The sequence below is a fragment of the Lepisma saccharinum genome, chromosome 1, assembly GCF_977018435.1.
Source record: "Lepisma saccharinum chromosome 1, izLepSacc3.1, whole genome shotgun sequence".
Lineage (NCBI taxonomy): Eukaryota > Metazoa > Arthropoda > Insecta > Zygentoma > Lepismatidae > Lepisma > Lepisma saccharinum.
Window position 1 is genome coordinate 119,468,960 of NC_139229.1, and position 24,363 is coordinate 119,493,322.

Sequence of the window (24,363 nt, forward strand, 5' to 3'; positions counted from 1 at the left end):
TAAAAGCAGTAGCTCTTCGCGATGATGGTCGTAGTGTGCACTATATTGCTAGGGTGTTAAATATAGCACGAAGTACTATCCATGAAGCTCTCAGACGGTATGATGCAACTGGTTCCTATGGTAGAAGACCGGGTTCTGGTCGGAAACGATGCACAACAGCACGGAAGATCGTTTAATGCGTATCATAGTCTTAATAGACCGTCGTTCGACTTCAAATATTGTGGCACAGCGTTTGAAAAATGTTCATAGAGCTATGGTTTCTTCACGATCAATTCGAAGACTGAATGAAAGTGGTTTATCAACTCGGAGGCCGGCTACAGGTCCCAGGTTGTTAGCACGTCACCGGAAGCGAAGACTGGAATTTGCTACACAACACTTACATTGGAATGTGGAGCAGTGGGAAAAGGTTTTATTCTCCGATGAGTCAAAATTCAACCTACGTTCATCAGACGGGCGTGAACATGTGTATAGAAGACCTAATGAGCGTTATGCACAATGTTGTTTCGTTGAAATAACACCCTTTGGAGGCGGTGGTATCATGGTCTGGGGAGGTATCTCTTTACAAGGACGTACAGAGTTGGTTCTTGTAGGGAGTGGGGCAATGACAGCTCGCAGGTATATTACAGAATGTTTGGCAGATCATGTAGTACCATATGCACCATTCATAGGCCCAGATTTTGTTTTTATGCATGACAATGCCCGACCTCACATTGCGAATATTGTCACGGAGTACCTGGACGATGTTGGGATTACGCGATTAGAATGGACACCATAAAGTCCTGACCTAAAACCGATAGAGCACATCCGGGATCAACTTAAACGACATGTCAGAAACCGCGCAACAGTTCCAGAGCTAAAACGTGCTATTCTAGAAGAATGGGAGCAATTGGACCAAGAAGTGATTGCCAACCTTATTCGAAGTATGCCACGGCGGTTGCAAGCTGTAATTGATGGCAGGGGAGGTAACCCCCGCTACTAGACAGCTTATATACCCCACCAGTACCAGTTAACAATATTAAAAAAATATATTGCTAAGTTTTTTTTTCTATTTTATTTTTTGGTAGTTTTCTGTAACTTTCGTCTATGTTTTAATTTAACTTATTAACAATAAATTTTAATTTGCTTTCTGTTGAATATATTCAGGTTTTCTTATTTACAATAATTTCTGCAACATTTAGTTAGCCTTCGAATCAGAATTTATGCGTTATCACAAAAAATGCAAGTGTCCGTTTTTTTTTTGTCCAGCAGTGTATATTTGTTTGACATTCGACAAATAGGAACCCCTTCATTAATTAAAGATTACAATGCCAGTGACTTTTCATATTAATATTTATGCTTCGTTGATCTTACGGAAACTTTCCCCACACACATTTCAACTCCATGATTTGAAAAATTCGTATTTTTTAAATGTGCAGAAATACATTTGATTAAAACCAAGGTTCCTTAGTGGTTGGATTCCACCCGCTCGCCGCCACTGACTTCAAATTGTTCATCGCATTCTTGCTTGTTGGTAAGAATGACCATCTCTATGACAATAATTTGACACACAATATTTTCTGGAGTTTCTTTAAATTCGGAAGTTTCAATTTCCTACAATAACGTGAAGATGACGCATACTTGTCGTAATTTCAGCTATATCCTACGTTCCTTTATCGTTTTTTAATATTTATAATTACATTGATATTCAATAGCTCGGTTGGAGATTTTATGAGGAAATATATGGCCTTCAAGAAAAGGGGGGATTCTTCTTTTAGCTTTTTTCACGGAACTGATGTTAGTTTTCATAGATATTTGTGTCATGGACGATATACGGCTGGGAATTCCACTGTTAAAAAAAAATACCTTCACTATAACATTTATTTTATTCCACAGGTAGCGCGCAGATGGGGAGTGCAGAAGAATCGCCCGGCTATGAACTATGACAAACTAAGTCGATCTCTGCGTTACTACTATGAAAAGGGAATTATGCAGAAAGTGGCAGGTAATATGCACTATATCGTGTAGCATGTGTTCAAAGCATGTAATCACTCATCTTTTATACAGGGTGTCATTTTAATGGCGCCCACGGACCACGGAAACGTATAAAGGACATCAAAACAGATAACTTTTCTCAGTAACATTTTTCTCGTTGGTGCATCGTTTCGGCGCTACAGTCGTTCAAAAAAGCCCGTTTTGCCGCCTGAATGCTGGCAACCACACACAAAATTTGATTGCATTTGTGACGTCATATCCCGTGGTGAAGCGATGCGTTCCAGGGTTGCCAGGAACACACATATTCTGTGAAAAATGACATAGCTACAATCAGCCACATTATGTACCGTAAAACAAAACGAGAAAACACGTTCTGTAACCTAACAGGAAGTAAACAAACGATACGAAAAATGGTAGAAAGAAAATAGAATTCAAGTGGAAGTAGTCATATCTATCGAATTTTGTCTTAGCTTACATATCAAATATTTGCAAATCTAGTTACCAAGTTGGTATCTACAATTTAGTGTATCCACTTCGTCCTTCTGATGTTAGTTGTCTGTGACACACTGAACAGATGACAAAATAGAAATGAAAGAACTCAATTCCAAAGGTAAGCAACACATAACATAATGTATATTCAGGGCATTATGAGGCAAGTGACAAAAATGGTTGAAAATACAGGGATATAAATAGTATTAAAACAAACTCTCCGACGACTGTGTAAGTAAATATTATCTACCTCATCAATAAATTGAAATATAAAGGAATAATCATACTTAATCAGAATTATCTACGCACCGGATACACATGTAATAGTTTGCAACTCTGAACAGGGCAGTATATTCGCTACTGATTCATCATTAGATTGTTACTGTGGTTGTACGTGTTTTAGTCGTAATGTAACAACGTGAACCTCAGATACTCCCGTTATCACCACAAAAGTACCACAAGGCATCTGGACGCAAACCTGTAGATATCAACCTTGCAACGAGATAAGCAAATATAATTGACATGTAGCTGGGCGTAAACAGTCAAATGTAAGTAGTAAGTACAATAAAATTTATTGTTGTTGATATTTGACATGTAGGCTGAGTTAAAATCCGATAATGACAATTAATTTTGAATACGTTTTTTTACCATTTCTCATATCGTTGGTTCACTTCCCCCTTCCCCTGAGATGATTGCTGATCGTCTGGCTGATAGGCTATTATGTTCGGTTTACTGGACGCATTTCTCGCTTCGTTTTACAGCTAATAATGTGGTTGGTAGTTTGTAATTTTTCACAAAATTTGTGTGTTCCTTGCAACCCTACCGTGCGCTGTTTCGCCGCAGGAAATGACGTCACAGATACGATCAAATGTTGTGTTGGGTTGCCAGCATCCAGGCGGTAAAACGGTCTTTTTTAAACGGCTGTATCGTCGAATTGACGCACCAACGAGAAAAATGTTACTGAGAAAAGTTGTTTGTTTTGATGTCCTCTACACGAATCTGTGGTCCGTGGGCGCCATTAAAATGACACCCTGTATAATATGCTGTTGTCAGGCTTGGTGAGCAATGCAAAATAAGTAGCTGTTACCTTGGTAATGACTTACTTTCTCGGTAATTGTGTTAGTATTGCATTATCAAAATACCATGAGTAATTAAAACGGTGTCGCGTAATTTTACCTGCGTTCCCTTGATAAACTAAGAACTGGTCAATTTTTTCGATAGAATAAAATCTGATTTCTTACAAATGATGAATGGCAGCTTTAGTTTTTCTTTGAAGTCACTAGCTAAGCTCAATCTCTGACAACGTCAGCATTGGTGCCTGCATTGCATGACAAAGTAACAAGATACTTTCTAGAATTCAAATAACGTTATCGCGTTACTTTCAGGAGGTCAACAAAGTAACTCGTAACGTGATACTTTTAGAAGGAAAAAAGTAACTCACAACGCAATACTTTTAAGTGGAAAAGAAAGTAAATCATAAAGCTTAACTTTTAGAAGGAAAAACGAGAGTTACTCATAACGTGTTACTTTTAGAAGCAAAAACAAGAGTTACTTACAACGCGTTGCTTTCAGAAGCAAAACAAAAGTTAATCATAACGCGTTACTTTTAGAAGAAAAATAAAGTAATAGTAACGCGTTATGCGCAATATAAGCCGATAGCCTACAATCTGAACATATTATGGTAGTGAAAAACAGTTGTTTTTACGTATGAACAAAATTGTGCAAGTACAATGGACTGTTTCTGGTTGTAGGGACCCTATTGAAAGAGCATTGACATAAGCCTCCAACGCCTTGTGTATAAACAACCCAAATAACATTAGGCTCCTACGGCATTTATATCATCATCTTCTCTCTCTCTCTCTCTCTCACACACACACACACCCCACACACACACACACGTCGTCACCTTGTAAATAAGGGTTCGATACCCGGTGGAGGCATTTCGCACAGTGGTTCGGATCCCACCCACTATAAACTATAGGTCCAGCCTATCTGCGCATAAAGTGTACTTAGCCCGACCCTGTGGCCGAGTGGTTAGCACATCGCGCTGCGACGCCAAGGGTCCCGGGTTCGAATCCCGGTCGGGTTTGGTTGTTTGTGAATGTCCATTCATCAATTTCATCATTTCATCACTCATCCCCATCTTCGCAAATTAGCCAAGAGGCACAAAACGCGAAGTAAAATAAACTAAATCAAATCAAAAATCAAAATCAAAATCAAATCAAATAAAGTGAACTTAAAACAAACATTCAATCAAGCTATCTCTCTCGCTGTCCGTCTTCTCTTCTTTTACGTTTTTGTAAATCTAATCTTTACTCCTAATTCCGTATTCGTATTGTCTGTTGTTGCTGCTGTTCATGCTTGTAAGTCTCACGATGGCTAGTCACAACGATGGATATGAATGGTGATGATATGACATGGATGAAGGGACAAACACATATGAACGACATAAGACCCATGCCCACGTCGGGGCTTGAACCCGGGAGAAAAATAAAGGATGGGTGAATTTATCACGGATCCTATTACTGCGTTCTAAAACGTGACAAAGTAGCTGTTACTAAATGATTCTTTCCTAAAATGCGAAGAAACTTGTCTTCTTAAGAGTATTCTCATCCGCTACAGGTGTGTAAGGGGTGGCCCTTTCTGAAGACACCCAAATGTCAACCTCACTTCCACATATTACATTTTCGACTGCATTTTTCAGACTAACGAGGCTCTGGCGCCTGAATCTAGGATAATCCTCTGTAGGGCTCGTGTTGTTTAATATCGTCCCTACATGTTTGTGATTGTCCCATTCATCTTCTTCGCGATTAGCAAAAAGTGGCAGAATAACGAAGTAAAATAAACAACAAATTTATTGGCCGGTTGTTTATGTTGGTGGTGTATTAATCTTCACTCTTATTTTGCAGGTGAGCGATACGTTTACAAATTCGTCTGTGATCCCGACGCTCTCTTCAACATGGCATACAATGAAAATCACAGAGGAATGAAGAGCGAAGGGTACCATCACCATGGGGAGGCCAGCAAGCCGTCGTTCCGAGACGGTGCCACGTACTCTGACATGTTCAGCCAGATGTACGGCTCGCACCTGTCGCAGCTAGCGACACCTGGAACCAGCAGCTCACCTTATTACGGCTTTCACTTGCAGTACCTCGACAACTCGTTCCAAGGCGCTCTGCACGATCCGGCATCTTACATGGATTCGCGCGGACGAACGGCGATACACGATTATCTGAATCATGGGAAATTCGGCGGCCACAACAATCTAATTGATAACAGAGCGAACCACGCGAATCGTGCATTCGAAGGGCAGAATCTAACGATGAAGGCGAACAGCAACTTGGTGACATCTATCGGCAGGGAGACTGACGAGAGCGGGAGAGTTTCGGTCGATCCGTCGATAGATGGCAGCAGCTCCCACAGCCACAAGGACATTCCCGCCGCCAGGACCGTCTCGGAAATGGAACAGCAAATGCAAAGTTTCCACTCTATAGGAAGATACCCTGGAGTAGGAAGTTGCGTCTGCTGATTGGTTTAATGACTGTGATTCATTTCTTGTTTTCCGTGGTAGAGAGTTTTTAAGTGTTAAATGTTATGACATTTAAAAATACGGACGAAGTTTAAATCTGTATGAATGTAAGATTTCTAGCATTTTTTTCCAGTTGTTACTCAGGTCCACATTTCAACCACCGATCGCTTCGTAATTCCATTTTTTATCTCAGGATATTCGAGAGAGAGTCTGTTATCAAACATGTGATTTCATTTTTTTCTGTTTAACAAAGCTATGAAAATTTAACCACATATGCGCAGCAAAACCCGTTTAAAGATCATATGTGTGTGTGTGTGCCGAGTAAACCTATTATAATGTTAGGAGTATTATAATTGTGTACGTTGTTATAGGCTAATTGTTAAGCAAAAATTTTATCTTCTAATGATATTACAATAATATGGTTAAAATGGTCGCAATAGCTCTGAAATACGATTCAAGACTCAATTCAGCATTTAAGTAAGGCTTATTCAGAAGTTGAAAAATGAAGAAAATTGCGAAGATTTATATTTATTTTAGATGTATAATTTACTCCAGTTGATCGCATAATTAACATTATTCCAATCATATGTCACGTCATATTGCTGTACTTTATTTACAACAGTAATTTTAAAGCACAAAAATTAACGACTTCCCAGGCCCCATTTGTTTTTACTGTTTTATTTTAATGGGATACAACAGCAAATGCCTCATGTCAATAAAATTATTTAATAAGGTCAATTTAACAATACTTTTCTAATTCGGTTATTTTAGCCTCACCAAAATATACTGAAATCGTACGCGTCTAGGCAGCCTGGGTTGCAATAAACAGAACTTTAAATGGGTTTGATTGTGCATCCCACAAACTTTATTTACAAGTTTCACCAATTAAAAATAATTGTTACATGTTGTACCTAATAAATAAAAGAAAGTGTATCAAACGTCAGTTGTGTTTATTTATCAGTACATAATTCTGTATTTGACCTTTCACCAGTTCTCTAAACTTAAAATGTTCTTACATACTGTACTTAGTATATTTATCAAATGCACTGGAAATCAAAATGGCAATAAAATGTATACAACATGTGCCACGCGCATGTATTTCAGTTAAAAAGAAACAAAAACTTAGAATCATTCGCTTCAACTGCTGCATTTGAAAGCAAAAGTGAATATTTCTTTTTTACGAAACTTTAACGGCAGTGGCGGCGATTAGGGGGGAGCGAGGGGGCATTTGCCCCCACTTTTAGCCACTTTCCCCCCTGAACTATGCTAAACCTCATCTACAAAGGGAAATATACTGTCTTTGCCCACCCCAGTTTTGGCACTTTGCCCTCCCCCGGTTTTTGAACCCAATCGCCGCCACTGGTTAACGGTAATGATTTGTACAAATTGCTTGCAGGCACATTTGCTTGCTAAATGTGTGTAAACTATTAATAACGATACTACCAGGTATCCAAAAAAGTTCATGCCGTATATTGCAGTGAGAAATAAAGACTCTGTAATTTCTGGCAAATGTGTTTTATTCAGCAAAATAAGCTCCTTCAGCTTCAATTACATGTTCCCAACGAGATACAAGCTTATAAAACCCGCGTTTGTAAAAGTTCTGGTCCCTAGAAGCAAAAAATTGTCCTATGACCTGCTTGACATCATCTCGGTTTCGGAACTGTTGCTCACGCAAATGGTTATCCATGGCCAAAAACAAGTGAAAGTCGGATGGGGCAATGTTCTGGGAATAAGGAGGATGAGGTAAAATTTCCCAACCAAGTGTGTTGATTACCTCCTTGGTCGCTTTCGCCGTATGATGTCTAGCGTTGTCTTGAAGAAGGATCACTTCTTTCCTGTTGACTAGTGCTGGCTGCTTCGGACGCAGTGCAGCTGCAACCCTTTGCAACTGGGACGAGTACACCTCGTATGTGATGGTTTTACCATGCTCTAGCAATTCAAAGTGCACAACACCAGCGCTGGTCCACCAAACACAGAGCAGAACCTTCTGTTGATGAATGTTTTCTTTGGGAGTCAATGCAACAGAACCAGGGGACGACCAATGATGTTTTCTTTTGCGGTTACTGTATAACACCCATTTCTCGTCACATGTCAATATCTGGTCCAGGAATAGGGCTTTCTTGTGGCGTGACAGCAATGATGCGCAAATAGTGAGCCGCTGGCGTTTGTTTTCCTCGGACAAAAAGTGAGGAACCCACTTACTGAGCTTCCAAGTCTTCCCGAGGTTGTGCAGATGCAATCGAATGGTTTCCTCCGACACTCCAAACCCTTGTGCAAGTTCTTTGCACGTTTGCTGTGGATCGCGCTGGATGATCTCCTTCAGCAGGGCTTCGACGATAGTGGCGGGGCGTCCAGCTCGAGGTTTGTTCTGGAGGCTCTCATCGCCCGATGCAAAGCGACTGAACCACTTTGGCGCTGTGCGCTCACTCACTGATGCCTCTCCAAACGCGGAGCATATCTTTCGAGCAGCGGCTGCAGCATTGCTGCCCAATTTGAGCTCATATAGTAAACACGGCCGTAAAACGTCCTTTGACACTGACATGTTCCCTTCAGGATTGTAGTTCCTACAGACCTGTTGTCTATGCGACCGACACGCCTCCCAACTCTGCACTGACTGACGGTTGCCAGGAATGTAAACTTTTGACGCCATCCAGACAGGGTTGCCGACACATGCCGTTTGACTTTCACTTTTCGTTCCAGCGGCACGAACTTTTTTGGATACCTGGTATATAGTAGTAGCAATTGTTGTTGATTGATTGATTTGCTTTATTTTACTTCGCTTTTTGTGCCACTTTTGGCTAACTTGCGAAGATGGGGATGAGTGATGACATGGTGAAATTGATGAATGGACACTCAGAAATATCCATGAGCAGGCCGGGATTCGAACCCGGGACCCCTGGGGTAGTAGCGCCATCTGCTAACCACTCCGCCACGGGGCCGTCAGTAATTGTTGTTAGTAGTGTTGCTATTGTTCATGTGTAGGAAGGATAATAAAGATTTTCAGTTTATATATATTTTGAGGGGTCCCATGAGTAAGTTCACAAACTAGAAATTCGTTTACTTTCCATTGTGTTCGTTAAAATTCATACAGACAGGGCCGCCATTAGGAAAAGCGAAGTCCTGTGTGAAGTAATCAGCGAGGCCTATATTTGGAAAAGTGAAAATAAGAGATCGGCAATTTCTCGTAAAAAATCCATCATTTCGTAGTTTATACACACACACACAGACACACCATCACACACACACACACACACACACACACACACACAAACAAGGAGTGTCGTTGTACAGCGTCTGTCAAAAGTTTTAGGACAGCGACATTTTATACTAGGCAACCCAACTTACACAGGGCGTTGGTGGGTTGCGTATAGTTAGGCTCAATTTCAGGGTTGCCAAATGCACAATAGATATGTGTGAAATACGTAAATGGAGTAACACTAAGTGTTATGTATTACAAATATAAAACATTAAGTATTATATCGCAAATGACAAAATACTTTATTTAAGAAATAAAAGTTTCTCTTTTAAAGATAATCGATCTTCTATTTCATCGCTGATGAGTAGACCCCAGATTTTTATGTAATATCAAAGTACAAAATATGTAGCAATAATTGAAACAATGTGTACCTAAATATGTATTATAAAAAAATATGTAGCTAAGAATGTAGTATCAAAAAATATGTAATATTAATAGCAATCGAGTATGCAAGCAATTTCAAGAATTCTGCTAGATATTTATTTTATTTGAACATATTCAACATAATTTTAAGGACATAAGTTGTTCAAATTACAATTTGTATCAAATTCATAAACTCAAAAAGCACAGCAACGTGTACATATTTAAGAAACCAATTTCGTCAACTATTAATTGATTTTTACATCGCAAATTATTGGATAATATGTAAACATGTATAAGAGAGCTCTTTGTAACTTTCGAAATAAATTATAAAAAGAAGCATCTAAGAACAATCGAATGAAAATACATAGCTACTTTTCTACTTTTTCTACAAGAGAACATATTGTGTAACTCGCTACCTATAGTTGAGTTGGTGTTTTAAGTCCACTTTATGCACAGTAAGGCTAATCGGGACTGAGCCTACAGTTTACAGTAAAGTGGGATCCGAACCACTATGTGCCTCCACCGGGTATCGAACCCGTGAATCCTTGATTACAAGGCAACGACGCTACCACAGCGCCATCGGGGAGGCCTCGCTACGTATAGGAAAGTAGCTTTCTTATTCTCTGATACCAAGTTTCTAGGTGCTTTGCCTGAACCTAAAAGCGAAACGAAAATATATAACCAGAACTTCTTGGGGGGGGGGGGGGACTCCAGCATTTCTCGATATATAACAGTTCCCATATTTATTTTGGTCTTCAGCCTGTCTTCGACTTGGCACTCAATTTTAGGTGACCGTAAGCACTATGCATCTAATTGATTAGAAAATATGACTTCACATGAGCTACAAATTTTCCTCATGTTTCAGAGATCGAATATATAAAAAAAGCATCAAGATAGAAAAAAAATACCTAAATATGTTGTTTTATGTAAAGTAAATTAGCAAATATGTAAAATATGTAATATTCTGCCAAATATGTAAAAATATGTAACATAAAACTTATGCAAAATCATGTCAGTTATATAATTCGTTGACATTTTCCTTTCAAGGTATGTATCTAGGAAGGAATAGAATATGTAATTATATACAAACCCGAGCTCTACTGATGAGACCACACAAAAGAAAAGAAAGAGATGAAGAGGAGAAGATCAAATGTAGAGGAGGAAAGAAAAGAGAAGATAGAAGAGGAGAGGAGAAGTAATGAGAGGAAAGGAAAGATGGTCCGAGGGAGGAAAAGGGAGAAAACAGGAAACAGGAATAGAGAAGAAAATACAGATGAGATGAGAGGAGGATACAAGAAGAGGGGGGTGGAGAGTAGTGTAGATAGAGGAATGAGAGGAACGAAGCGGAAAAGAGAAGAATGCAGTGGAGTCGGAAATCGAGGCCAGGAGAGGAGATACGAGGCGTGAAAAAGAGCGGGATGGAGACAAGAGTCGAGAACAGGAGGTGACAGCTACGAGATAGAAGCAGAGGAGAAGAAGAGAAGCGAGTGCAGAGGAGAGAAGAGGTAGTTTCAAAAATTATAGTCTTATCGTAAAAACTGATTTATTGAACACATTATCAACATGAAACAATCAAGAACATTTTTAAATGGCGATCTAATACATTCTCGGGGCGAAATGCTTTTTGACTGAATTCAAAGTAAGATAAAATCTTCCGTGCGAGATTTTCGATTTTACCTGCGATTGCACCACTAAAACATGAATTAAATTTTCATCTTTATAAGAATTATTCATTTTTACCTCACTCCCAAGTTAGTTGGAATGGAGATTTTATTCTTTAATATTATATCGTTATTAGCAAACAGTATCATTCCATTTCATACGGCGTCGATAATGAACGCAATGGATAGAATATGTCTAAAACAACTTACGAAAAGTTTCTGCCATCGGAAAGATTTGAACCTACGACCGTTAGGATCACAATCCTGAACCTAACCACTACACTACAAACTTTCGTTCCTTCCATTAATGCTTAAAAGAGGAAGAAGGAGCTGACCAATGTGATGCAACTCGCCTCCTACGTGCTTTATTAAAGATAGAATACTTGGCTGTAATAAAGAAAACGAAGGTACTTGTAGTATGAATCGGCGTAAACATTTAGTGGATATTTGCCATGGTAAAAACTACTTATTCAATATTGGCGCATGTAGCCTTTCATTTAACTCAACTGGGGAAAGGGGTGAAATTAGTATGTATTGAATTATCATACCACAAATATAAATAGTTAATTCATTAAATTTTGCCAATATATTTGAATCCTTATACAATTCTCATCATAGGGAACGGAACTTTATGTGCTAAAAAACTCAGAAATATTTATTTTTTATGTGTCATAAATGTTGAAAATATGTGATAAAAACAGGAAAATATGTGACAAAAATAAAAACATTTGGTAACAAAAACAAACTATAACATGCATTTTAAACACCTGAAATTAGTTTCTAAATGATTACCTCTTAGCGAGCTATTTTTTGGAAGAGTTGCAGTGGATCACCATAGTTCTTTCCAAATTCTCCATTGTAAATCTGTGACGATTATGTCTAAAAAGCATCTTATATTGTGAGAAAGATGGCTCCACGTCACAAGAAACAATTCTTGCATATTTGAATCACGAAATGTCACTAACGCTGAAGTTTTCCAAAGCTTCCTCTTCCTCTACTTCACCTCCTTCCAAAACACATGCAATTTGGCACAATGTTTGAAAACCTTGGTTTTTCCCCAAAAATTCTGTACATTTAGACATTTAGATCCAGTGAGTTCTTTCAGTTTCGTTTCTACTATACGGACTTCACCAATGGAAGCTGCCAAAGTGTTCGCGGACGATTCAAGCTTTCATATGGAATTAGAGAGAATGGACAGGTTTGTTGAGATGTATGCCAATTCGACTTTTAAGGAGGGCTCCATCAACAGTTCTTGCAGAATTCTTCTTTGTCGAGATCATTTACAACAGATACAATTTTTTTCAAAGTTCTGGGCATAACATCTGCATCGCGTAACTACAGGTGTAGGGGGAAGGGGAACCTCAGGACATTTTTGTTTAAAAATGTCTATTATTCTAGGCGACTTGATAAAAACTTTCTTCCCATTTGAAACCAGTTTATCGACATTGGGATAAAGAGCTCTTATCTTTTCACATATTCTATGCAACGCATGCGCCACACATGTAACGTGCACCATTTTGGGGTAGCTAACGGCAAGACCACTGCATGTAAGCTGCAGAATCTGTCAAGAGAAGAACATTGTCAAATTTTATGTCTTCTGGCCACAATAGCTGCATTGCTTCATTAAAAAGCCTTGCTATCGTTACGTGTAGCCAGCCCCAGCTACTTACAGCTATTTTCTCCCGATAGGATCGTAGGCGAGGTGCCAGAAGTCTGCCAGCGAGCGTTTTCAAAGACAAAACAAACCTAGCACTCTCGATATGAAAGAGGTGCGGAGAATAAACATTTTTCCTTGGAGGATTTTGAGGTAGATGAAGTCAACGAGCGATTTTATGTATTTAAAATGAAAATTCGCAAAATATGTATTTACATACGGAAGACTGGAAAATATGTGTTTTTATGTAAAATAAAACTTGCTGTGTTGACTTATAAGGCTATGATAAGAATTTTGGCAAAAATGAGGGTCTCTATCTTATCGCAGAAAAAACATTTATTTACCTAAAGTTCCTTTCCCTACTCATCATAGTATCATAATCTCACGATCTTCTAGCCTTTATTTTCCATACGAAAATGTCTCTTCGAACGTGTATCAATTCATTTGATGGTTTTCTTGAAGAAATCCCAGATGCAGAGCATTGTAGGCATATTACAATGCTATTATATATAATGTTATAATGCTCTTGTTTAATAAAAGAAGAAATATATATAAAAAAAATCTCGTAGCGAGGATCGAACTTCAGGGGGAGCCCCATCATGAGGAAAATTTGGAAAACTACTTGAGAATTATAATACCAGACATTGGAATGGAATGGAGTAATGGAATTTTATGTATATAATTTTTAATCACTGCTAAAGTGAAAGAAAATGTTTTCCCTTCTTTTCTAATTGAGGTACAGTATAATTTCGTGTCTATTTTTAATGCAATAGGAGCCAAATGACGCCAGAATGTAAAGGTCCAGCATCGAACACTGGTATTTGTCTGTACTTTGTGGAAAAGTAATGCGTTCGCAACTTGTTACTTTCCAAGTGATTACCGAGTTACTTTTGTGAGTTACTTTACGAACCCTGGTAATGCTTTTTAAAGCCGAAAACTCACTTTAAGCAGCAAGATTATACAAGCGCAAGTTCGTAATTTTTTCTCCATTTCGCGTTTTTGAAATTGTCCATGAGAGGGATCGTCCCACTCAGAACAATAATATCTCCTGGCCATGCTCCCGAATCATCTTCGCGCTCGGATTGTTTAACGAGCTGGTGCACAAGTTCCTCGGCAGGTGGCAGCACATATGCTATGCTTCCAACAAGCCCCACGAGATGTCAGCTTGTTGCACATTACCTCCCTTTCAGTCCCGAATTAAGGTTTATCATTCAAAAAAATATTTTTAAGTATAAATGGTGTATATGCAACATATGAATATGAAATATCATGTTAGTTGAATATTTTAATTGTTACCATGGCAACGGGAAGATGTGCACAATTGTACACGAAATGACCAGAGCGTAAAGATAATACAGACTTTAATTTTTCATGCAATTGTTGTTTTTTATAATGTAATACATGTAATGTATAGCGATTTTTTAAAAAATTACCACCATTTATCAATTACATTTTTATTTTCTTAATATTAAATTGTATTTTTACATATGAGCTCCCTATGGGCTCTAAATTTCACACCAAATCCTAAAATATAATAATCACATACTGTGTTACACTATCTTTTTCTAAATTGTAACCTGTATAAGCTACATTATTGTTTTTCTAATTAGCAATTGAAATCTACAATTGCAATAAAGCGTAAGAAATGTAATAATAGTAGGTTTTCAACTAATAATTACAAATATTGCTCATAATTACATATATATCTAATATATAAAAATGGATGTGTGTGTGTGTGTGTGCGTATGTTTGTTCCAGCATAACTCTCGAATGCCTGGAGCGATTTCAACCAAACTTGGAACGCGTATCACTTGCAATCTCGAAAGAAATACTATGGGGGTAAGACACCCCTGGCACCCCTAGGGGTGGGGCTGGTAGGGGTGACATGTAAAAATAATCGAGAACGACTGATATTAGTGTGAAATCCATAGTTTTCTGGGCCGCTAAGATGAATAGTGACACTACCAATGCTGTTCAACTTAAAGACACCTCTGGTACCCCTAGGGGTGGGGGTTGGAAGGGGGTGACATGTAAAAATAATCGAAAACGACCGACATTAGTGTGAAATCCATAGTTTTCGTGGTCGCTAAGATGAATAGTGACACTACCAATCCCGTTCAACTCCAAGGAACCTCTGGCACCCCTTGAGGTGGGGGTGGGAAGGGGTGACATGTAAAACGACTGATATTAGTGTGGAATTCATAGTTTTCGGGGTCGCTAAGATTAATAGTGACACTCCCAATGCCGTTCAACTCCAAGACACCCTTGGCACCTAGGAATGGGGTAGAAGGGGGGGTGACATGTAAAAATAATCGAAAACCACCCATATTAGTGTGGAATCCATAGTTTTTCGGGTCGCTAATATGAATAATTCATTATTTTCCTGTAATAGAAGATTGGAATAAATAAATACCCGGGCAACGCCGGGCAATCAGCTAGTTTTTCATAAACCGTACATATTTTTCATATTGCAATTCTCAATCAACTATAATAACAATGTCACACATTTACAACAATATAATAAAAAAGTTATTACAAACAACAAAATTGTTCATAATGTACAAAACAAGCTACTTGAGGCAAGTACTTATACTTGAGACCTGCAATGCAGTACAGGGCTGAGTATGCTGCATTCACTAGCTCCGTGTACAAATGTGTACAATTGCAGACACCATAATTCAACAATAAATTCTTTCTCTACTATGAATTATAGAAACGTGCAATTATTCTAACATTATCCTCAGACTTTCATTATGCACACAACATGGAAAGGAACCAGTATATGTAGTGATTTCAAATTAAAATCCATAAATATAAGATGCACTAAGCTGCACTTGTTGACGGGTGTGCGTCTATGCTGCTCTGGTGGGTTGTAATACTCTCGATTTCCAACAGATGGCAGTGGGTAGCATTTATTTGAAAAGAATAATGTCTACAAGAGTAGACAATTGTACCGGACGGAGCACTAAATCTCTAAACAATACATCATATGGCAAATGATTTAATGTGTACAATTGTACACAAGGGGACCGAAAGGGTTAGAGTCCCTAGATGTACGACTTGACGTCATATACAAGTACTCGCGATCCATTCTCCTTATGGAGAGCTGAAATTTACCTACAATATGGCGACTTCTACCAACAGCTGATTCTAGTAGTGCGAAAAAGAATTCTGTAAGTTCATTTATTTAAGAGTTAGAATAATAATTATCACCGCAAATTTAAAAGGATTATTTCCTCAACAATTATAAGTAAATTTGTGAGTTTCTATGTAATACAAAATTCAACTACATGTTAGTGCAAAATATGTTTGTGAAAAGCCAGCGCGAAGTACAACATTTAAGAATTTGTGAGCCTAATAGATTGTTAAGGTTGATTACATGAAGGTCGAACTTGTAATTACTTATTTTCCTTCATTTAGCACGAAAGAATATTGACTCTGATTTGTGCGTCCGTATTATTGTATAGCTATACGTAGTCGAAAATTGAATAGTTCGAAGTGTAAGTATTTACTTTTTAGTCACAGTACAGGACATTCAGTAACTCTTTCAATATTATATTATGTTCCAGTTTAAAAGTATTATGTGCACGATGATAAACATGAAGTGAAATAAATATATTATCCATCAATGAAATGTTCAACTTCTTTCTATGTTTATGGACTCTTTCACAAATATATTGTGGATAATTTTATACCTTTGCACTCAGTGGGAACAATGAACGTTATATTCTTTCTTTGTAATTCTGTCAAAACAGCAAGATCTTTATGATTATTGCAATGGAATTGATGAACTACATAAAAGTGTGTACCTGGGTCAAATTTAACGTGTCTGTAAATGTAAAATAATATTTAAGCAAGTTCATAAAGTGGAAATTTGCTACTTAAATACCTTGTACCCTTGCACAGTCAGTTAATTAATGTGATTTTCATGTAACCTACTTGCTTTATTTTCAACTATGGAAGAACAGGAGAATGAGATATTGTCTCAACTTGTTCTAAATGGAACAAGTACAATGGGAGAATATAATTATTAAAACTTACATGTCAGTGAACACAAAGTTATAATATATGCTAAACAACTATCAATTTCATGGATTACTAATTGGCTCAATCTTCTGATTATGAACACACACTTATTCTACATGAACGATTTCATACATGTCCATGTACAGTTAGAAGTAATTTTAATTTGACTATCTTTTATTTTTGGTTTATGTATGTTATTCCTATTAATAATAATAATATATTTTGTTGATGAAATCATCTAATTATTCCCGTAGTTAATATTATTGCTCTAATGGCTCCTGTCATTTATAGGGATTAATGAAACCCACGTTGATATTCCAAATACTTACGCTCTATTTTGAAAAAAAACTTGCGTCATGTAGTGCCCTTAGATTTTTACCATTACCTGACTTGTCTACCGAAAAGGAATATAAATTATAGAGACTTTAGAACAAAAAATTCTAGTAGCCACTAACAATGGCAATATTCTCCTCATAGTACATGAGGTCGACTTTGTCATTTTGCTTTTTCCTTCGGGTTTCCCAAAAATTCTCAAAGAGTTACCTTTTCCGTGTGATAGTAAATCTTTTTGAATAGGTGAATTAGTGGGTTAGGTCAATTAAGTCTAGTGCTCTTAGCATCTAAGTGTTTCGAGTAGGTTAGGCTAGTTATGCTTGTTGCATTAGCATTTGTACACTTTCACTCTTTGCCTGCACGTGTGTGTGCACGATATTTTTTTAATGTGAAAAACGTTTCTTTAAGAAAGTAACATATGACCACAACAACATTTGCAGCCAAATATTTACAAGATTTCTCAAAAATTAGAAAGTAATTAAAATTACGCACGGGAAATAGTTTCCGAAAGTTTAAAAGCTTATTTGATACGAACTTCCAGCCTTACGAACACTTTCCTCATCCTCCTGTACGTTTTTTAAAATTATCTTGCATACGGAACTCTGACTCGTAAGTTGTTATTACGCTGTATTAAAATAGCATTTATATATGAACGCTGATAATTCATTACGAATCCAGAGTTTTGGACATTGTTAAAAAGAGAATGGGACAAGAAATTATAGGAGAATGGGATAGTGAAAGGGTAGTGAAGGCGCTGGAAACTATTTGGAATAACGGTTACAGTATAATGGGGGATAAAATAATGTTAATGAGTGAAGGACTAAATATAGGTTCTAGCCTAAGCCCAGCATTGGCTGAATTGGTTATGAATGAATGGGAAAAGAAAGTGGTAGAAAAGGAGGTGACAAAATTATTCTGTTTTGTAGATATGTGGACGATTGTTTTGGCATATGGAAGGAAACGAAGAGGCAGCTCTACATATTTGCCAAAGAAATACAAGATGAAGAAAGAGGGACATTATTGGAACTCGAAATAGAAGAAGAAGACAAGATAAGCTACTTAGATATATTGATGAAAAGGAAGAGAGGACAAGAAATTGAAACCGCTTGGCGTTAGAAGAAGTGTGCATCAGGGGTATTCTGCCACAAAAAAAGTGATGTAAGTGAGGTGACAAAAATAAATTTTATAAAGAATATGGAGGACAGTAATCCAGAAAATATGCACGAAAGAATGTGAAAAAGAAGGCAAAATAAATAGCCTATGGAAACAGCTGGAAAAGAATGGCTATGAGAAGGAGGATAGATTGGACATAAACAGAAGAAGGAAGAAAAGTGGCAGGGGAGAATTGATTGATTGATTGATTTAATTTATTTTACTTCGCGTTTTGTGCCTCTTGGCTAATTTGCGAAGATGGGGATGAGTGATGAAATGATGAAATTGATGAATGGACATTCACAAACAACCAAGCCCGACCAGGATTCGAACCCGGGACCCTTAGGGGAGAATTGGAATAGAAAGAAAAAGAGAGGAGGTTTTTTATAAGGAGTATGGGAAAGACCACAGAAAAGATATGCAAAGTGCTTAGGAAAGCGGGCATTAAAACTTACAGGAAGGGAGGGAGAAGCATCTTAAGAATAGCGAAGAATGCAAACAAGGAAAACAGAGAAGAGGAAGAGGAAGGGATTATCTACGAAGTGAAATGTAAAGAATGTCAGAGTGTGTACATAGGAGAAACGAAAAAGAGACTGAAAGACAGGTTGAAACAACACAGGGATGATGTAGAACTTAAGAGAGAGAGAGAAATGAGATATTTAAACACACAAGAGAAACAGGACATGAATAGAGTGGGATGAGGCTAAGCAGATAGGAAGGGAGAAGAGAATGCTAGTGAGAAAATGGAAGGAGGCCAAGGAAATAGAGAAGAAAAGGTGAAGAAGACACAATGAACTGGAATGGAGTACTGAAGATATGCAAAGAATGGAAGAATGTGTTAGAAAGAGTGGAAAGGACAAGAGAGAAAGAGGAGAGAAGAAGGAAGGAAAAAAGATCGTGAGATAAAGTGTCCAACCACATTTCAGATGAAAGAAAATTTTTAGCCTTTCAGGTGAAAGTACAGTTGACAAGGGAAAGCCACCTGCTAGAATGTTCCAGAACAACTTTCTAATAGTCTGGAGGGTAGTAATGTTTGTGTCCTGTTTTTGTACCTTGTTACATTTGTACTTGGTGCAGAGTCTGAAGAAGACCTTGCTAGAAGGTTGAAACGTTACGTTTAGTTTATGTTTTATAATGAAATAAATTTCTGCTTTGGTCAGCATATTGAGTTTTCCGGAGTATGTTTTAAATGTAACTAAACTTAATAAATGTAGATTATGCAGAACGGTAAAGATTGTATTCAATTTTTATCAATATTATTTATGTATTTTCTAATGTTATGTAAAATTTGAAATGTTCTTGGAGGTGAAAGCACATTCAGAAAGAACAAGAAAAACGATTAAGTTAGAAAACTAAATATTAAGCTTTTATTATCCGCTGTGTTTAATTATTGTAAATGGTTAACACTTGACTCTAATCCAGTGATGTCACAGAAGCTGGTGAGACATACACACGCGCTACCGCCGTGGACTTGTAATTAAGAGGTCTCCGGTTCGATACCCGGTGGAGGCACATAGTGATTCGGATCCCACTTTAAACTGTAGGTCCAGTCCCGATTAGCCTATTTGTGCATGAAGTCGAGTTGAACCTAAAGTTGATACATGCACACACACACACACACACGTGCGCACGCACGCACACACACAGACAGACAGACAGACAGGTACAGAACATTAGTTCCAGTGGCGGCGATTCGGTTCCAAAACGAGGAGGCAAGGAGAGTTAATTTTCTCTTGGTAGATAAGACAGGGTTGTTTAAGGTCCAGGAACGGATAAATTCTAATCGTTTCTATTGTGTTCCGCTGCAGAACCGGAACATTTTTTCTCGCACAATTTAAATTCGGTCCAAGTTGCATATTGTTTCATTGAAAAAAGGTTTCTGGACCTATTTTAATTGATCATGAAAAGGTCCCTGGACCGTAAATTTAAATTCAGCCGGAAAAAAGTTCCTGGACCGTATTTTAATTGGTCCGAAAAAAATGTCCCTGGACCGAATTTAAATTCATTTCATATAAAAAAGGTTCTTTACGGTCCATAATCCATTTACGCTTGCTGATTTTCTCTCCTGGACCTGAATTAAATTCATTTGAAATTCCTGTACCTTTAACAAACCCTGAGATAAAGTTTTGCATAGTGCTGGGGCAAATGTGGCAAAAAGTGGGGACAACTGCCCCTTCCCCCCCATAATCGCCGCCACTGATTACGCCTAAGCCTTATTATTCTATGTGTGAAACATCGAATTTCCAGGTTTCCGTACATGTAATTACGTGTAATGTGTATCACAGAGAGAGTAGCTCCTTGTCTAACTTTTAACATTTTTAACAAAAAAAATTGTAGGCATATTTTTTAAAAATATTTAGATATTTATTAAGTTCGTTCTTTAATCTTTGAAGTAATACCCGAAATAGGGGCATTACATTCAAGACAATTTAAGAAAATAAAGTTTCGTGATGCTCTGCGTTCCATAAGAACCAATGCTATTTAAAGCGCCAACCAAGGATTTTCACCTACAAAATGTCGGTCGCGAGTACTCGTATATGACGTCAAGTCATACATCCAGGTTTGCCCCATCACTATGCAAAACTTTATCTCAGGGTTTTTTAAAGGTACAGGAATTTTAAATTAATTTAATTCCGGTCCAGGCGAGAAAATCAGCAAGCGTAAATAGGTTCTGGACCGTAAAGAATATTTTTGTCTGTAAAGTATGTAAATTCGGTCCAAGAACCTTTTTTTCGGGATCAATTACAATACGGTCAAGGAACATTTTTCAATGAAACAATACACAACTTGTACAGAATTGAAATTGTGGGAGAAAAAAATGTTACCGTCCTGCAACGAAACCCATTATAATTTATCGGTTCCTGGACCTTGAACAACCCTGCCTTATCTACCAAGAGAAAGTGAACTGTCCTTGCCCCTCTCCCCTCAGTTTTCGCATCTTGCCCCCTTAATTTTGGAACCCAATCGCCGCCACTGGGCCTAATGTGCTCTACTTGTCTGTGTGTGTGTGCGCGTGAGTGCGCGCACGCGTTCGTTAAGTATATGTCCACTTCATGCACAAATAGGCTAATTGGGACCTAACCTACATTTTAAATTGAGATCCGATACACCATGTGCCTCCACCGGGTATCGAACCTGATACCTCTTGATTACATGTCGACGGTGGTAGCGCCCGCGCGCGCGTGTGTGTCACCAGCTTCCATGACATCACAGAATTAGAATCTTCCATTTATAACATTTAACACAACGAACTACGACTGAATCGTTCCTTCTTATTCATTCAGAATGTTGCCTTCACCTCCAGGAACATTCAAATTATAATTTTCGTGGCCGCGGTGGCTCAGTCGGTAACGCGTCTGACTCCCATGCACAAGGTCCCGGGTTCGATCCCCGGCCGGTTCAAATCCGGGAACTTTTCTAACGGTGGAAGCGGCCCCGGCGCCTACCCAGCGTCGAATAACATGGGTACCTGGGGGGAAACCCTGGGGGGTAAAGGCGGTCAGGGGCGTGATGCTGATCACATCATCCCCACTCACGACCGGATCAAGAAAGTGTGGGGCGTTACCCCCACACCCCCTATACGCCTTCATGGCGTGGTGCTATGCACAGGGGAACACTTTTTACCTTTATGTAACATTAGAAAGTACGTAAAATATTCATAGTAACAAAATACATTCTTTGCCGTTCTGCATAATCAACCTTTATATTTCGAGTTACCAAATGAAAAAATTCGATTAGATATAAATGTTATCCTACATTTGAAATATACTTACTCTGAATTCGTAAAATAATATCAGCTTTCGTATGTAAGTACTATCTACATTCTGTGTAATGACAACTTACGAGTCCGAGTTTCGTATGCAAGATAATTTTCTGAAAATTTTACGTATAGGATGATGAGGAAAGTGTTTGTAAGACTGGGGATTTTGTATCAAATAAACTTTGGAAACACAATTCTCGTGTGTAATTTGAATTAATTTATAATTTTCGAGAAATATGGTAAATATTTGGCTGCACAAGTTACCGGGGTCATAGGCTACACTTTCTTTAAAAACATTTTTCGTGTTATTTTTAGTGTACACACGTACATGTAAAGGAAATGAAAGTGTACAAATACTAAGGCAACAAGCATAATTAGCCTAACCTACTCGAAACACCTAGATGCTAAGAAAACTAAATTTAAATGACCTAACCCACTAATTCACATATACAAAAAGATTTACTTAACACGTAAAATGGAATTAATTGAGAATAATAGGTAAAGCAGGCTACTTTCATTAAGAAATCCAAAGCAAAAGAACGCACAAGGCCTCATGTACTATGAGGAAAATATTGCTATTGTTACTTACTTCTGGAATTCTTTGTTCTAAAGTTCATATAATTTTCGGTAGACAGGCCACGTAATGGTAAACATCAAAGGGCAATATGTGATGCAGCTTGTTATTCAGTAAAGGACGTAAGTTTTAACATCAGCGTGTGTTTCATTAATCAATAAAACAACAACTTACTTCTAACTGTATATGAACATGTATCGAAATCGTATCAATTAACTGACGTATAAAAGTGGTGTGTTTATAACATAAAGATAATAAACCTGCAATCTAAACTTGAGCCAGATTACGAATTCGAGAGTATAGAAAGCTTTTAAAGTGATAGTCGTTGAGCATATATTAAAATATAACTTTACAGTCACTATTTTCCTGTAGTTTACGGTTATTACAAGCATAAGAAAACAGTTTTTTCTTTGTGGCGTTTCAGGAGAACACACGCTCCTTTAGTCAAAATGAAAATAAATGTCTGATGAAAGGAGCGTGTGTTCTCCTGAAACGCCACAAAGAAAAACTGTTTTCTTATGCTTGTATAACCGTAAACTACAGGAAAATACTTCTATAATGCAAGCAATGCGTACATACAAGAAAAACTATTTACAGTCACTGACATGTAAGTTAATGATTATAGTCTCCCCTTGTACTTGTAACATTTTGAATAGGTTAAGATAATATCTCGATCTCCTACTCTTCCACGCTAACTATAGATTAAAATAAAGCCAATAGGTTACATGACAATGATATTCACTGACTTGTGCAAGGATGCATGACATTTAAGTAGCACATTTTCACTTTAGGAATTCGTTTAGAGTTTGTTTTACATTTCCAGACATGTTAAATGCTGATATTGGACACGAATACAATGTTCTTATTTAGTTCATTAATTCCCTTGCAATAATCATAGAGATCTTGCTGTGGCTCGGTGCCGAAATCGTACACCCTGGATATGGCAAACATTTCAAATGTTTTCGTCAAATAAATAAGTTTCTTGTAACAAAGGGTATTTCTAAATAGCGCGGAAGGTATTTTTTTTTACATCTACGGCTACGAAACTTACGTTTTTTTTTATATACGTACGTACGTTGCATCTATACGGCTTTTCAGGGCTTCCATGTTGGATTCATGTCACAGGCGCACGTCCAAACAATTTCTTTTTCTTCTTATGATTGACTTGTGCAATGAGATAATTTGCGACATTTTTTGGAGGAGTATCTAAAATCTAAAAGTACTAAAATTTGATACAGGAAAGTTTACTGATCAAAGAATTAAGAAAGATTACCAAATTAAACTGTCAAATAGATTTGATGTTTTGCAGGATTTAAATGATGATGAAAATATAAATGAAACAGACGTAAATAAGAATTGGGAGCACATACGTAATACAATAGAATCAGCAGCTAAAGAAAGTATAGGATACCATAAACCAACAAAAGTAAGCCATGGTTTGATAATGAATGTCATAATCTAATAGAAATAAGAAATCAGGTTGGACTTAGGTGGTTAAATAACTCTGATGATACAAATCTAAACAATTATAATAGAATAAAGCGAGAAGTTAACCGCACGTTTAGAAGTAAAAATAAGAGATTACTTGAAAAGCA

At 37.6% G+C, this 24,363-nt stretch overlaps 1 protein-coding gene across 1 annotated transcript in view; it reads left to right on the plus strand.

Annotated features, from left to right (window-relative positions):
- LOC145985354 (uncharacterized) overlaps positions 1-5,989 on the plus strand; it is a 43,192-nt gene extending 37,203 nt beyond the window's left edge. Inside the window, exons 4-5 of the mRNA XM_083119268.1 lie at positions 1,873-1,981; positions 5,370-5,989. Coding sequence (XP_082975394.1) covers positions 1,873-1,981; positions 5,370-5,989 — 729 coding nt within the window. The remainder of the gene's footprint in view (positions 1-1,872; positions 1,982-5,369) is intronic.
- The last annotated feature ends 18,374 nt before the right edge of the window (positions 5,990-24,363 follow it).